Source organism: Lissotriton vulgaris, chromosome 9 (assembly GCF_964263255.1).
Source record: "Lissotriton vulgaris chromosome 9, aLisVul1.2, whole genome shotgun sequence".
Classification (NCBI taxonomy): domain Eukaryota; kingdom Metazoa; phylum Chordata; class Amphibia; order Caudata; family Salamandridae; genus Lissotriton; species Lissotriton vulgaris.
In genome coordinates this window covers 978703055-978720577 of record NC_141697.1, presented here as the reverse complement: position 1 = coordinate 978720577, position 17523 = coordinate 978703055, and the positions used below count along the sequence as shown (strand labels likewise).

Here is a 17523-nt window from a genome sequence, read left to right as displayed (position 1 = left end):
AGATGGTCAAGATTCTGTGTTTCTCAATAGGGGTAGTATCAGGAAATACTGCCTCTATTTGAGTGATTTTCTGTGCTAACCAGAAAGGAATTTGTTCCCGTTTTACGGGTGTTTTACCAAGACATGACTGTATGTTCTGTGGTGTAATTTTATTTGTGTTCCCCTGATGAGGGGTCAGCTGTGGTGTATTAACAGCTGGCTGGACTGTTGCAGTCCGCATTACATATTGGACTAATTGCCTATGTATTTTTATTAATGTGTTTATATGTACTAACAGCTCTTCTCTAGACATTTTTGCAATGTCAGGATGTGGTGTGTAGCTGGCTAGAACCGGCCACGTTGCTCCTGGTCTACCTAGTGGACCGAGCCTAGTTATTTGATCAGTGTGTTTTAGGGCGCCATTAAACCAGAGCAGGTGCTCTTGAAATTTAAGTGGAATTTCAATCTCCTCGAAAGGAGCGTACTCTTCCGGAGGTTTCTCTATTTTGTAATAGTGAAACTCTTTTGTTATAGCGTTTACCGCTGGAAAGTTTATCCATGAATAGAATACCTCTGTCTGCCGATACTCGTGAGCCTCTATCACGAAAATCACTGTACCACCTTGAGGTGTCAGTCCGTTTTCTATAAGTTTTAACGTTATAGATCTTCTTAAGTGGACCGGGATGATAATAGCATCCGGGTCTGTGTATTCAGGACCTTGCTGAGTCGCATCTGCTGCGGCCCCAGAGGTTCCGTTTTCTGGCATTGTAAAAATGCGAGGTTTGCAGAGTAGGTCTCCAAGGAGACAAAGATTAGGTGCACAATATTTTGGAACACTGTATCCTTCAACGTTGAATAAACCAGAGCTTTACATAGGAATCTCTTCCTACTAAGGTCGGGCGGATTTTAAACTTTCACCCACTCCAGACGTCTATTGGAGTATTTACGGGAGAAAGGGGTGTGAAATATGCACGACTGAGTTACTCTAAAAGTCTTGCGTTAGTTTATCGCCTTACCAAACGTTTGGGCGCCATGTAGTGTAGTTCCTAGTTTCCCACTAGGCCCTGCGCATTGGAATAACATAAACAGTAGTATCGACGTGGAACTGCGGATATTCCAGGCCTCCACTGACTATGCTAAACTTAATTGGGTTGTGTTACCAACTAGCTCAGAGGTCACTGGAAACTTTCTTCTCTGCATAGGAAGTGATCAGCTTCCTTGGCACAGACAAGAAGGGATTCAGCTTTCCAACAACCGTGCAACATGACAACTTTGCTCCTCAGATCAAGAGTCAATCTCTAGGGTCGTGTGAAACAATAGACATGTATTTCACTCAGTCAGTCTAGTGCAGTTTACTTTCACGAGATGTAGAGAATAGAGAGACGGGCGTTAGTCAATAAAGGGTTAACATTTATTGAACAGTCTTTCTTCTCGTACAAGAGAAATGTATTGCCACAATTGCAATAATTGTTATTATAAAAAGTACGTACAGTAAGATAAGTATTGCGAAATAGAACTGTAAAAGCATTGATATGGTTTCTTAGCCATACAATGGTTTAAAAGTAATAAAACATATATACAGTCATATATACATTAGGCTAACATACTCAACTGGTGCTTCTAACTAAGCCTACCCCAGTGTGCCTGACCTAAGCCTAACACGTGAAAGGGGAGTAAGTAAGTAGCTTTAAGTTAAGTTGGTTTTGCCAAGGTTTGCTTCAAGAATTCTCGTCTAAGGGTTTAGTCAACACCATACCTCTGAATAGAATGATGGAGGATTGGTATCTCCTTCAGGGGTCTCTCTCGATATCCCAGTCACCCGCGAGGGTAAACCGGAAACGCCGTGGCTGGATTTCTCTGCAGAAGAAAGGCAGCGGCTTCTCTTCAGCGCGTCGAGGAAGGAGGGGGGACAGCGTCCGCGGGCAGCTGGAATCTGCTGGATGTCTTCGCAGAGGGACGGCTGTTCAGCTCCTTAAGCGTACTGCACCATAGTTCGCGCTTTAGCGGCGATAATGGTATCAGCAGCTTCACCACCACAGGATAGCAGGCTGCAGCGACAGAGTGCTAGATTTACCAACACGGAGTCTTGCAGGCAGCCAGCATCAGCAACAGTAGCTTGCAGCTCACATTGCTTAAGGCAACGTTGGTAATATTTATACCTGACAGGTGCCGGGTTTGACGCAAGTTTGCTGGACATAAGACGTCAATTAAAGATGTCACTAGGAAGTGATAGTTATCAGTTGCTCATTAGAGTTCCATTACTAATCAAAACATAGCAAGCGGGGATTTCCAGTTTTGCTGAGTTTTTATCTTGTTGAAGAACTCGGAGTGTTATCTAGGAATATCAGATAGTGACTACTGCTCTGTCATTGCACTAATTGGTCACAAAGGAAGTGGCAGAGAGAACTATGCTGGAATGTGGCTCTGTTCGTGTGAGGCCAGAGATGACTTTTCAGAAAATCGCACTTGAACGGTTATGCCAATATAGGGAATAAATGGATTTATAGCCGAATAGGGGCATAAGGTCACAGTATCGATCAGGAACCTAGATAAACACGCAACAGAAGCACCTAGTGAGGGAGACACGCGTTGCTGCCAATGCGACATGGCAGCCTTGTGTGCGGTGTAAGCCGGAAGGCGGTGGCCATGCACCAAATTGAAGGAGCCGGAACTTGCATGACACTGCAGTTGTTGTCCTGAAAGCCCAGTGACTGCGGCCCCTCCTGATACCAGAACCGCCACCACCGGAGACTCGGGGCAGCTCAGTGCTACAAAGGATCTCTGCAGGGCTGCTGACGGACACATGGGAACCCACCCAGGCTCATCTCTACCTAGATTCCGCAGATCCACTGACTGGCCGGAAACCAGGGCTGGCAGAGCTGTGAGGGACCGCAGTTATAAGACACTGAGGTATGGCTAATTTGGGGGCACAGACCACGCAGCATCTAGCACCTCTACCTCCGTAGGCTGAGAAGGGAATGTTGGATCATGGCTTTCAAAATCCTCAGTAACGGACAGCAGGAAGGCCGCCCATCGTCCCGAGCAGGCCTGAAAAGTGCGGGCTGCCGTCAGACTTTGGGAGCCCACACGGGGTCATCTCTGCCTAGACGTTGGAGAGTCACCCTAAAATGAGGACTGGCAGAGCAGCGAGTGACCACTGTTATAAGGCCCCCTAAGACACTGAGGTACGGCTAATTTGGGGACACAGGCAGTTCAACCAGTAGCACTGGAGGGAGCCTGGAGGGACCCTGACATCAGAAGTCTTCTACTGTCAGTTGTCTCCTGAGGGATATTCACTGATGCTTCATGACATTATGGCCGCAGTCCAAGCTGTGCTCACGCCTCTGTAAGCCAGAATTGATTTGGTTACTTTGGAGGTCTTGCTGGTGAGAGCTGACCTCTGCACCATGGGCGCAAGAGTGAAAGAGGGGGAAGACAAACGCATCAACATTAAAGGCTCAAGTCAACAAATTACTTGCTACCACCAAAACCGTGGAAGTTAATTTGGAGGACTACAAAGGCCGATTGCAGCTTAATTATGTCCGTATCATAGAAGTCCCAGAGCGTGCAGAAGGTGCTGCAGTAGACCTGTTTGTGGAAAACCTAATCTTTAAAAAAAAAAAGCTGCAACCCAAAGACTTTTCAAATACTTTTCGGTGGAGCAGACCCACTGGGTCCCTGGTGCGTGACCTAGGCAGGGGGACCCCCCGTACAATAATAACCCGTCTTTTCAATTGTACCAACAGAGATGTTCTTCAGATGGTACGCAGCGTGCTCTTCCACTGACCTGTGAGAATGTCAACATAACCTTTTTTTCAGACTTTGCTGTCAAGGTCCACAAACAAAGCTGTAGCTTTTTAGAGGTCAGTAGGTCCATGAGGGTCAGAGAGATAAAATACTCAATTATCTTTCCAGCGAAACTGAAAGTGGAAGCGGAAGGGAAAACCTGGTACTTCACGTCACCCGACAACGCCTGGGAATGGATCAACGGATGGAGAATGGTGAGCAGTTATGGGCGTGAATTGGGTCTGGGAATATGGCGACCACAACCTGATCCAGCAACCATACAAGTGGCTGAAGAATGCAGACATGAATGGGATGACTCCACACAGCCAGGTGTCTTGATAATCTGCATACGACACCCAGTGGTCCCCAAAGTGACAGCTCCTGCTGTGGCCTGCCCCTAGGTCACTGGGGTGGCCCCCATTGATGGCATTTGGGGCAGCCTGTTGCCTGGGCCTGTTTGGCTCTGGGCGATGCAGCCATGAACAGTGACTTGTTAGTGCTAGCAACCCAGAGACACTCTGTGGACTACTGCACCATTGGTAACATTCTTTTCTTTCTTTTTGGGGGAGTGAATGATCAGCGATTAGAGAAAGCCACAGCTACCTTTTAGTTAAATATGTTGGTGTTGGGGCGACAGGCACTCTGGAGAGTTGGTTCGACGGGCAGTTTTAGGTCTGCGAGGAGAGGCGATTCTTTATTTGTGGATTTATTACTGTTACTAGAGGTCTGGGTGGGAGGTAGGGTGGGCCGATATTTCTGAGAGTTTTGTTTATTATGTTTTGTTGCTTGTTGTACGGAAGATATCCAGCGCTACAGTACCACTAACCTGGTAACACTGAATGCACAACTCCTTTCTTGTCCTTCCGACTAACCAGACCAATGTGTGGGGAGGGAAGGTTGAATCCAATCATCACTTTCCAAAATGGCCACTACACTAGGCATCGCAGACATTTGGCTCCTGTCTTGGAATGTCGAAGGCTCAACAGATAAAATCAAGCTGGGTAGTGATGCAGTACATAAAACAACACCCTTCAGATGTGATCCTCCTACAGGAGGATGCACCTTATGGCCAGTACCTGTAATGCGCTAGATAGATGGTTGAATAAAATGGTAGCTCATGCTAGGTACACCTTCAGCACTAGAGGGACAGGGATACTCATGAGGAAACAACTGCCGCCAACTATTCCCTGCACCAGGTCCGACACTCACAGCAGATATTGTGCCCTCTCTGGAACAAGAGAGGGAGCCACTTTTAATATATCGTCAGCTTGCATTCCGCCCAATTTGTACAACACCAAGCTCCCTGATCTCACTGCTCTCTAGGTCTACTGGATGGGGAACATCATACGGGTGGTTACCTTAATCTGGGACTTTGTGATTCTAAAGGCCATTAGCCCCGAAGACAAATTACATCCTCTATTCACCTGTTGATGGATTGCCTCACTTCCTTGTGCCTGGTTGACGTATGGCGGACCCTCAATTCCTTGGCACAATACTTAAGTTCCACTGGCAGTATTTCACGTATAGATTACATTCTCACCCTAGCCTATCGACTTCCCTAATGAGTTTTCTGTAACGTTCACCCAGACTTTATGGGAGGCATTCAAAGTAGTCATAAAGGGACAGGTGCTTTCCTTGATAGTGGGGCACAAAAGAGATAAAGATGCTTGAAAGTGAGATTCACTTTTTTTTTTATTGCTTTTTATTTGCATTTTCATAACAAAGCAATGAAAAGCAGACATTGCAGTGCTGCACTATAAATGATTAGACCGTACATACAAATATTCCTGGTAGTCCATCCCGTCATGCGGGCATCAATACAGTTCCTGTAACATGAAGCGTCAATTCGTATGATCATTCGCAGTATAACATCTCCACTTTCACTTCCCGGGCAAGGCTACACAGCACAATCTAATGGGTATCACATTGGGGACACACATCATAGTATCAATACATTAGTCATCCCCGGCCCAAGAATTTAGCCAAGTTACAAATGTTTCCCACATATCCTAAGGTCGGGATTTGGTCGGCTGAAGTTCCCAATAGTGTAAGGCTACCTTTTCGTTTTGCCACGTGATTTAGGGGGCATTGTCTCTAGCACCCCAAGCAGGTACATAAGTGGTGTGCAGGGGAGGTCCAACCTGGTAATGTTTTTTATGTGTTGGAAGATTTCAAGCCAGAAGTTCACTATGGGCCTGCAGCTCCAAGCCAGATGTAAAAAGGTTGCATGTGGGGTACCGCATTTCCAGCAACAGTCATCTTCGCGAAGCCCCATTTTAGAACGTGAGATACTTTACCTTGATTTTTAACCTCACAGATAAAGGTGATGAAAAGATAAAACACACCTAGAGTCTCAAGCAAAAAGAATATAGGGATTCCATGACGGAGACGGCTAAAGCCAAGCACCGGGCAACAAGGCATTGCCTCTACAAGGTAGGCAATTAAAGCAGGGAAGTTGATGCCGTGGCTAGAGAGGCATGAAAGGGCGAACCACTGGGTCGGTGAGATCCCCACTGAGAGTGGGGAGCATCTGAGAGACAAGACATAGCTCACGCTTTCACCACATACTACGCTTAACTTTACTCCCCTGCAGGCACCGCTACATCGGAAGATTCCTGCAAACTCTTGGCTGATATTTAGCTTCAAATCCTTTCTGGGGAAGACACAACAATAATGGAGAGTTATCCGACTGGAGACAAGGTTGCCTGGGCAATACGGAGCTTGAGCTCGGGTATGACAATGGACCCCAATGGCCTACCAATAGAACTCTTTAATCTCACAGCCACAACTATAACGCCATATCTACTACGGATGCACAGGGAGAGTATGGATGGGGTACACTTCAGAGACCAAAGATTGGCTTCAATAGTAGTCATCCACAAGGTTGGAAAGCCACCAGATAGGGTTGGTGGAATCCATGAGGATGCTCTTGTCCTCTCGCTGGACACTCATATGGCCTTTGATATGGTTGAATTGCCGTACCTTTTAGAAGTATTGGTCCGCATGGACATTTGCCCTAGATTTTTGTCCTGGCTGAGACTTCTCTATACCGAGCTCTAGCCCAGGTCCTTGTCAGTTGTAAGACGTTCCCAGTCTTCAGTCTCCAGTGTGAATCTAGTCAAGGCTGTCTGCTCTCACTGCTCCTCTTTTCCCTCATACTGGAGCCCTTGGCGGGCTAGATCTGAACAGGTCTGTTGATTCAAGGGCTATGCTGGACCGAGCACTGGGAGGACAGAATATCTCTTTGCACAGATGACGTTCTGCTCTACGTTGCCCACCCAGCTTTCTCCCTCGACAGAATTATGAACATATTTGCCCTATTTGGCTGCTACTAGGTGTTCAAGATTAACTGGTCAAAATCTATTGTTTATGTCCTGCATGGCCAGACTCCAGACCTGCCCAGGGAAGGAATGCAAGGCATGGGTGGCAGTAGAAGGGTTCCGGTATCTTGGGATCTATGTTACCATGAGTCCCATCCTGTTTTACGCCAACAATTTACAGGCACCGCTGATGTGCCCAAAGAGCGATGTTGAATACTGGCGTCATTATCATTATCACTATTGGGCATGGCGGCAGTGTTTAAAATGATTGCCTTGCCGCGCTTCCTTTATATTTTATAGAACACGCCCTTCCTAGTTCCTCCAGACTTTCAGGGCCATAGAATGTGAAATCAGAACTTTGCTGTTGGGTGGGGGTGGGCGGGTCAGCACGCATTACCCTTGCAAAATTGGGGAGAGGTTGGTATGATGGGGGGATAGCCCAGCCTCACATCCCAAAATATTTTTAGGTGGAACAACTTGCAAGATTACCCAATACACTACATTGTGGAAGTCCGAGAAACTGGGTATCCTGAGGAGGCGACCTGGTTTTGACAATGGGATCTTATAGGTCTCTTCCAGGTAGGTGACCTCTGAGCCTGGGACGATGTTGTCCCTATCTCCAAATTACAAAGGGATTACCAGCTGACACCATCTGAGACCTTTTGTATCCTCCAGATAAGACGCATGCTTCGTGCGCCATCACCCAGAGAACAGACCTCCTTAAGTCATTGCCTGTAGAGTATAGGCTGCTTGATGTTCATGTATTGTAAGGCAACATTCCTCACATACAGGAAGTTGATTAACAACTCACTGGACATGCTCTTACGTTTGCGGGAAAAGGGGGATATAGACATGGGAAGGTTGGAGGACGATGAATAGCCGGACTACCTGACTTCCTCTATCTTATCTTGCATGCACAACAGTGGCCAAAATAAGTAGGACAGCAGATGTGGGCTGTCGTCAACTGTGTGGCCTGATGTGGACTTTCTTTCATATAATTTGGTATTGCCCAGTAATACAGCTGTTGAGGGAACCAATGGTAGAGTGCTTGAATGCAAAGTGTGGGAGAGAAATTACTATCTCAGCCAAATGGTGTCTTCTAAATGTGTGGAAGGAAACAGGCCTCAATCATGCGGAACGGACATGGATTACTGATTGCCAAACATAATAGTGCGCATCTATTGGGAGTGTTACCCGCGTCCCTCCTCGGACCCTGGAAATGGGACGTGGACTGGTGCTTGGCGGCAGAGAAAATGGTCTACGAAAGTTTGGGCTGCCCCAGAAAATGGGAGTAAATCTGGGACAACTGGAACACATAAAGGCGAATGCCACTGCACCTCCCTCAACCCAACAGTCGACATGAACTTTGGCTCTTAAAACTGCACCCATGACACAATGTTGGTGGTGGGAGAGGCGGGGAATGGGATAAGTACATAGTGAAATGCAATCTACACATTAACCATATATGTGTATCTCTCAATGTGGCATTCTTACCGGCCTTTTATTTATTGTGAATTGAATAAAAACATATTTTTAAAAACATTGATTTCATTTTTGGGGGAATAAATCACTTTGGAAATCCCGCTCCTCCTCATCCATATATATGGTTGCTTTGCTAGACTGTAATGTGTGAGCCTTCGTCTCTGACATCTCCTGAGGGATAATGCTCCTCTAAAATCTTGGTAGGCGCATTACATTTGCCCTCTGTTGGTGCTTCGAGAGATGGTGCCTGTCATCATCATATGACTCCTAGGGATTGCCTGTCTCTCTCTTGGTATCTGCTGTATTGATATCCAGGATTGTTATACCCTTGCTGCAAAAAACAGACTTTGTATGGCTGTGACAAACTACAGAATTTCACTATTCTATTTCACATGAGCAAGCTGCAATGGATAGTGATTAAGCAGCTACTGCTTTTCTCAAATGCAGATCGTATATCTGTGGCAGCTGTGCTTTCGCCCTGAGAGTGGCAAGGAAACTGTGGTAGACCTATCCCTTGATGAAATCAGGAGCATTATTGGTGATGTGGATGTGGCAGCATCTCTAAAAATAAATCTCTCAAACATATCTGATATCATCGAGGATAAAATGAAGTCCTCAGAAATATGTGTCTCTGGGGCAGTGGCTGCCTATTTTCCTCTTTCTTGGAAGACCACATGCAGGTGCTGTCTTTGCCAAGATTTTAGACCTCCATCTCCTGTATATTGTTGGTTCCTGCAAGTATTTTCACTTTTAAATATTGGTTTGCAAGCTTGTATAATGTGTTGCTGTGGTTGCACACCATTGTCTTACATGAGTGGTACCCACATAACTTTCCATTCACATTAGAATGTTGCATTGTAGTAGTGTAACCTTAGTGAGTCTCTGTTGGTCATTCTTGGATAGATGATAGAGAACATTCTCAGGGAAACACAAATAAGCTCCTGCTGGGGCAAATAGAATATAAAAATGTCTAACATCAATCGATCTAGCCTCATTTTTTGGTGGGGATGTTGCCCATCATGCTTGGAAAATGTAATCCTTAAGCATGTTGCTTGATAATTAACCAACGCCCTTGCCTTCAGACCTCGGATTCGTCGTCGTCGTCCCCCCACCCCACCCCCCAAGACCCCTTTTTAGGTTTCGCCTGGGGCACGGAGCTTTTAGCTCTGCCCCCAGAGAAATCTGTAGTTTCCAGTATGGGTGCCTTGAATACGCCCCTCTGTTTCATTGGCTAGTTCCATAAATGGAGGCTAGCCATTGGAACAGAGAGGCGTCCGTCATGGCCGGACCAGATTCGGGGGCGTTCCCGAGAATTTTTGGCTTTTGGCTACGTCATGCTACGTCAGCCAAAAGCCGGGAACGCCCCCGAATCTGGTCCGGCCGGGCCGTGCTTGCTGCTGTCCTGCCTTCCTCCGTGTCCCTCCTCCCGCCGTCCCCCCTCCCGCTCTCCGTGTGGTCCTGCCTTATAAGTTTCCTCCTAAGTTGTATTAAACTAAAATGCTGTTAAGTCGACAACACTCACCAGATGTGAACGTGCGTTTAGCGCGTGTGAGGGTAATACCAGGTTGTGCCTTTACCTGCCTTTCACGTTTGTCCTCGAGGAGTCCGACAGGTCTTTTTTCCGAACAGGAACACGAGTACCGATGTAGGGCTTATTCGAAATCATCTATTAGTTTATATAGCTAAAGTCCCATTGCTATGGCACAACGCGGCACATGCACGCACAAGCTCTTTAGCTGCCGCAAACATTTGAATGCGCACAATTGTTCCCACTGCAGTTATTTGAAAGTGAAGTCTCAAGGATTCCAATCTCAAAAATTATCACCAAAGTCTATATAGCAGAGATGAAAAGTTTGCGAGATTGTAAAGTATAAACACGAAATGAGCAATAACACAGGAGTAATATGGTCCGGTAGTTTTTTAAATAGAAAGTGGCAGATTAAAATCAGTAGATGGGATTAATATTACGGGCCGGGGCCTGCACCATAGCGCCCTGGTCAGCACTTTGGGTTACAGGACGCGCCTCCTATCCCCCCTCCCCCCCCCGTGTCCTGGATGACTGTCACCACCTTTGAATATAACGCAATAGCTGTTAGTTCCGTGAGTGATGAACCGTGACCAGATCCTGTTAAGAACATTATTGTTTTCAAAGAGAATATCCTTAAATGGGTTTGTGCACATGCCGGTAAATCCGAGTGAAACTCGGTGTACAATTTCTCACCTTACACGAAAAGGGGCGTGGCTCAGTTGTTAGAGCGGTTGACTTTGGTCTGGGAGACCCGGGTTCGCGTCTAAAGGACCACCCTAATGAGTGTATCTTTATTCATTCTAATTTTATTTAGGCACATTATGCAGCACATTGAAGGCCTAAACAAGTGTATCAGAGCGCTATACTTGGAGTATGTTCTGTAAAAACCTCTACAGCTTTACAGGAGAGTAAACTTGCTAACATATGGAGTACAGCATACTTCCTAATTAATACTTTTCCATTGTAGTCTTTAGTAAAAGTTTTTTCAACTGTGTGACTGTGCTACACACCTTCATTAGCATTTGGGTGCCCCTGAAAGCAAGCTTTCTTATGAGGTCATCGTAAAATATACATAGCATGCAAGAATGATTTCTGAATTTTCAAGTTTTAAGCACTTTAGGCCTCACAAGCGCCATATAAGACATAAACTCAATTACTAACACTTTGTACCCTTTAATTGTAGTTGCAGTGCCATTTTCATAAACCGCAGCTCGTGCTGATACATTCAAGCATAGTTGGGGTAAATATGGGGGGTCTGCGGCGATGCTAGTAAGGCTCCTCCTGAGATCAGGCAGTGCGGGCTGCCTTAAATAATCCCTGCTGCTGCACGAGTCACTTCAGTTATTTACTTTCAGCCTTTAGGCCGCCCGGAGGCTTTTCTGAGCCAATGCGTTTGGCACAAAGTGGTAAAGAGCTGATATGAAAGCGTGGTGCAGCTCGGGCAAAGGAAGGCTGCTTTAGGCAATTAAAGTAGCTTATCTGGGAGACAGTGTGCTCAGGTCGGGCTCTGAAGCCTGCGATCCGGCGAGAGATGAGTGATTAGCATGCGTAATATGGGAGAAGGTCTACGTAAAACAACACAAAGTTTTATCCTGTAACACTGAACAATGACTTTTGAATCTAGTTGAATACAATTCCAAGTCGAAATTACATTTGTTTCCCCGAGGCGTTATGTGGGTGGCCTTAAAGTCAGTACAGTCGACTTTGTAGCCTACTCCTAGCTCCTGTACCTACAGGACCAGTTATTCAGAGCCTTTACCATATACAGCATGCTTTGGGCACAGCGGGTAGCTTCTTACATTTGTCCGAGCATAGTGACTTCTCGATTTGGAAAGAGGAGAAATACCAATCACAAAGGAAGCAATACAACATTAAGAAAGTTCAAAAATCACAGATAAAAAGGCAAAATCTATAGCTTATTAGACAAAATCATCTCTTATGGGACACTATGGTTAAAAATCAAAACGAAAACCCACTGAATTTCTCCAGTTACAGAAAACCGCACACAAAAACGTTTCAAAATACACTTGTAACCTCATTGATCATGTCACAGATAGTATCAAAATTCACATCTTTATTAATGACATCACTGAGAGCATGTAAAATGGGCTATTTTGCCGTATGGAGTGGCCACAGGGCCCATCAGCAAGACTTGTCGTATGGCAAGAACCTCCTGTGCATTCCAAAACATCATGATGGGGTCTGGAAAGAGGCGGACTGGGCATGTCTAATAGCCTTATCTTGCATTTAGTACAGATTGAAAGGCATGCACCATGAGCCCTGGGTTATAGGGAAGGGTGTTGGGTATATCCAAAGACCATGCCTTGAGCCTAGAGCCTGCTACACAAGGCTACATTTATAGCACAGTGGGCATTGAGGTGACAGGATATGGTCACAACAGGCCAGTCCCTGTATGTAGACACTTCTGTGCATGGCCGAAAACTGCGTGAAGTCAGCTCTTGGGCTCCGTGGACATTGGTGCAGGATTTTGCCTATGGTGGCACCGGCATCCATACCCTGCTGTGCACAACTGAAGGACATGTGGTGTGGACTTGGTTCTCGTTTGAATTAGGAGTAGGGTGTGATCACAAACAATGATCGCTCATTGGAGCCTGGGCCGTACAGCTAAAGGCCTTGGGATGCAGCCTCTGGACTTTCAGACACAGTGCAATTAGCCATAATGAAAATGCCTTCTTTATGCCTACTGGACATTTACAGAAAGAATCCTGGCAGGTGGAAATAAGTTAACCTAGTGCAGAGATATGTGCAACTTCCAGGAAAGGTGAGGGAAGTAGGTGGAAACATGAATGGCTATCTTTTAACGTTTTTGATGGCTGACACATTCATATGGTTGTGGGGCTTTACAAACTGAAATTGAACCCTTTTCAACCATGGTCAGCAATTTTTGCAAGGACTGGAAAATCATTACTTCAGTATGGGAAAGGAAATGGACCTCGTGCAAGGGCTTGCAGCACAGGAAAACGGCTTTCCCTGTGGAAAAAAACGAAAAATGTGTTCTCCTTTCCCCTTTGCATATTTGTATGTGATGTACAATTGTGTACTGTTGAAATGAGAGCCCCAGAAGTATGTCACATGACACTCACACAGGCTTGTCTGAACTTCTGCACCTGGTGCAGTTTTCCTGATGTACTACCTGTTTTTTCCCCGGAGTTTTATATAGGGCGAACTTGACTAAAAGGTTTCAGAGGCTTTACATGAGCACCAGTTTTGTTACAGATGAACACATACGTTTTTGGTTCGAGCCTGGGCAGCTCATGCGCTGCTCTGCGAAGCATGCTGTATTGAGGTAGGGACTTAAAGCTCTGTCCACTCTCCGCCCACATTTATAATTGTCTTTCGTCATTGTCAACTGTAAACTGTGGCTGTTCATTGGTCAATAGGCTTAGTAGTCCCTCCTTAGTACTGCTTTGTCATCTCACATGGGGACACCCCCTGTTACGTCTATTCTTACTTGGTAGGCTTTAATTACAGCCTCTTTCATTAGTATTTGCCAGGGAAAGGCAGCTGTCAACCATGTGTTGGTCCTACCAGGGCTTTTAGTGTTTTTTGAAAGTACTTATTTCTTAGTTTTTTTTCTCACATCACCACAATATTTAAGTACACTTTATCCTATGGTATTCCCCTATTCTCATTCCAGAGCTGTTTGGGCATAAACTACAATACCCCTACCAGGATAAAAATCTGGTGCTGGCCATGCCCGTCTGTGCTCTCTCTCCGCTTCATATGTTACGCGCTGGCTTTGCTCGCTTAGTCGCTGAGACTCCGACTCATGTGTTTGCTTCTTCCTCTGCTCTCACAGTTGTACCGTTAATGCATGGCCCCTCTCTTGTCTCCCTTCCGCCGTCTTGAACCAGCGGACGTGGCCGCTCCGGGATGCCGGTTTGAAACTTTCGAGTTTGTATATTCCTCCTGTAAGGTACCTTTTGCTACCTCATGTTTTGTTTGCTCACAATTGTCACTTTTGCCTCATGTAACGGAACGTCTGCTTTAGTAATTTGTTCACTCGTAATCTTCTCATGTATCATTTCTGTTTCTATTGTGAAGCTCTGGATGTAGCAGTTTCACTGTTGTGTTATAGAACTCGTCTGCAAGTAATTGCTGTCTGCTGAGCTCGTCCAGTAGGGTACAATAGGTCTCACCTTTGCGAGAGATTAAACTATTGCCAATGTAAATGACAATGCCATTTGTTTATCTGTTTTCAAAACCAACACATAAATAAAAATGTTGCCATTTACAATGCCAATAGCTTTGTCAAAAGCAATACCAAAGGCTCAAACTTTAACAAAGGCGAAACCATTGCATTGTAAATACTTGTTTTTTCCTGATATCAGCAAAACAGACCTGTTTCTGCCTATAGAGTTTCATGCCAGATCATTTCTGTTTGTGTCATATCTTGTTCAGAGTATTGTAATAATGTTTCTTGGTCTCCATGATGCCTGTCTGAAAGCTACAATGCATTCACAACTTGGTGGTCAAAATGGTAGGTGTAGTTCTGCTTCTACTGCAAGGAATTGACTTGCCTTTTGGTGAAACAGAGATTGTGCTTTAAAGTACTGTGATTGATGCATAGGATTAACTATGGGAAGGAACTGTCTTGCTCTATAGACAAGTTTGCTTTCCCTGTTAGAGCCAATCAATCCAACTCTGTTTCTGATGCAAGTCCCCAGGATTAAATTGTCCACTTCCTGTCTCTGGTACCTCAGACCTCTATACTGAAATTAACTCTCAATACAGTTACATCATATTCAGAGGCATTTGTTTTTTAGGCGTAAACTTTCAAAAGAGCTCTTTTGTAATTTTTTTCTCGTATGTACTTTATATGAATTCTAATTAATCTGTCTTGCATAAATATGCTCTTATGAGAATGAGTGCTCTGCAAACAATTGATGATGAATTATGTGGTGAGGCAGCATGAAAAGTCATAGGATAAGTTTCTGATGTATCATTTAACATAAGTCTTTCTATTTTTTTTGTTTTTGTTGTCTGCATTAGGTATCAGCATTATTCTGGGGGTTGCAGAAGGAGATTTCTTCACTCATGATGCTGAGATTCAGAAATCTGCCCTACAGATTATCATCAACTGTGTTTGTGCACCAGACAACCGTCTCACTAGTATTGGAAAGTTCATCTCTGGAACCCCTCGACGTAAAATTCACCTTCACCCAAAGGGTACAGAGCATGTTCTCAGCAAGATGTGGAATGTGGTTCAGTCTAATAATGGGATTAAAGTGCTGCTGTCTCTCCTTTCCATTAAAATGCCTATCACAGATGCAGACCAAATTCGGGCACTTGCTTGTAAAGCACTAATGGGTCTGTCTCGTAGCACCACTGTACGACAGATCATCAGCAAGCTGCCCCTCTTCAGCAGCAGCCACATACAGCAATTGATGAAGGAGCCCGTGTTGCAGGACAAGCGAAGTGAACATGTGCGCTTCTGCAAGTATGCAGCAGAGCTAATTGAAAGAGTTTCAGGCAAACCTTTGCTGATGGGCTCTGACGTGTCGTTGGCACGGCTGCAAAAAGCAGACGTGGTTGCCCAGTCCCGTATCACCTTCCCAGAAAAGGAACTGCTACTTCTCATTCGCAATCACCTAATTTCCAAGGGACTGCAGGATACTGCTGCCATCCTGACAAAGGAAGCTGACCTCCCGATGACAGCTGCCTCTCACTCTTCTGCTTTTGTCCCTGCCATAGCTCCAGGAGCTGCCTCCTCCCCACTTGCCTTACCCCGCACTCCCCGTCTTCCGACTAGCACCTCAGCACGTTTGGGTGTTGTGTCCACCCCTTCCACCTCTATTCATTGCCCTTCAAGGCCACCTGTGCCATCACTCCCTTCTGCCTTGCCAGGCCATGGTCCAGTAGGCAACTCTCCCCTCATTGGTCGCATAAGCTTTGTCAAGGAAAGGCAATCACCGTGCAATGGGAAGAAGATGCGGGTGTTGCGGCAAAAATCAGACCATGGGGCCTACTGCCAGAGCCCTGCCATCAAGAAACAGCTGGACCGCCACCTCCCTTCTCCACCTACATTGGACAGTATTATGACTGAGTACCTCAGGGAGCAGCATGCACGTTGCAAAAATCCTGTGGCTACCTGTCCTCCGTTTTCCCTATTTAACCCACACCAATGCCCTGAACCCAAGCAGAGGCGACAAGCACCTACAAACTTTACGTCTCGGGTAACCCGGCGAGCAGTCTTTCCAATGTATGGTGGGGTGGATGGAGGATGCTTTGATCGTCACCTTATTTTCAGCAGGTAAGGAAGAGTTAATACCATTGTGCCCAATGTTGGAATGCTTAGGATTCAGTGTTTCCCTTTACTGAATTATTTTTTTTATGCTGGTGACTGTGAATTCAGCCAAGAAGAAGGATTCCTGCATGTGAAATATTTTTTGACTTGCATAGTATGTATTTTCTTTTGATTATACAACCGGCTGAGCACAAATACTTTTGGACAGTTAAGCTTTCCTCTTATTTCAATCCTTTAAAACCGCATGTACACCATCTGTTCGTCACTGCGGCTCAGCGGCTGTTGCTGGCGTTGTATGCGCCGAGATGACGTCCCAGAGACTACTTAGGCACCACCCATGCACGCTGACGTTAGTTCTTTTTTTTTCCCCACCAGCAAGCGCAGATCCGGTTAGAGCACATACCCTAGTCACTTTTTGACTACCTTTTTTGAGACTTTTGTCTCTACTTCTTTTGAGTCTTTGACTCCTTGTGCCACGTATGGATGCCTGAGTTCAAATCCTGCGGGCTGTCGCCGTACTATATCAGTGGCCGACCTCCATTGCAGCTTTCTCTACTTTCTGGTGCGCGACCATGTACCCCAGTCGTGTTCCGACTGTCTGGCCATGGCTCCAAAGGCTTTGCGGGAGCAGTCCCGAAAGCTGCTGGAGGCCGGGCAGTCGTCTCCGTGCCGTTCGAGGTCCAGGGGTCGCCCGAGGGACCAACCGTGGAGCCATCACCATTACTCCTCGGGGTCGAAGTCTTCACACTCGGAATTGGGTAAGAGATGTCATTAGAAAAAGTCAAAGAAGCGTTTGCGCTCTCCGACGTCCCCCCCTCGGTCTCCGAACGCGGACGAGGGGGCCGAGGGTACTTCCCTCCCGCGGCTCCGTTGTAGCTTGTGAGTCCGCAACCTACCCACGTTATCCGGGTCCATTGGCGACCCCGCCCCAGGTGCAAGGTTTTCTTGCTGCCTTGTACTGCCTTTTCAGGCCTCAAGTTCCTCCGATGCGCCTTATGGCCCCGCGGTCCCAGCTGAGGGCCCTTTCTTGCTGCCGGCTCTGCTACCAGCGCCACCGGCGGCTCCGGCCCCAGTGCCGCAAGGTCCTCCACCGCCGGCTCCGGCCACGGCGCCGCAGGGTCCTCCGCAGGCAGCTCCGGTGCCTCCCGCTGCTCCGTTCG

General features: G+C 46.3%; 1 protein-coding gene across 5 annotated transcripts in view; it reads left to right on the top strand.

Moving 5' to 3' along the window:
• The window catches only part of DCAF1 (DDB1 and CUL4 associated factor 1), a 1123544-nt gene that overhangs the window by 586408 nt on the left and 519613 nt on the right, over nucleotides 1-17523 (top strand). For all 5 annotated transcript variants that reach the window (XM_086938831.1, XM_086938834.1, XM_086938833.1 and 2 more), the window contains exon 14: nucleotides 15109-16369. In XM_086938831.1, the coding sequence (XP_086794957.1) occupies nucleotides 15109-16369 (1261 nt within the window). The remainder of the gene's footprint in view (nucleotides 1-15108; nucleotides 16370-17523) is intronic.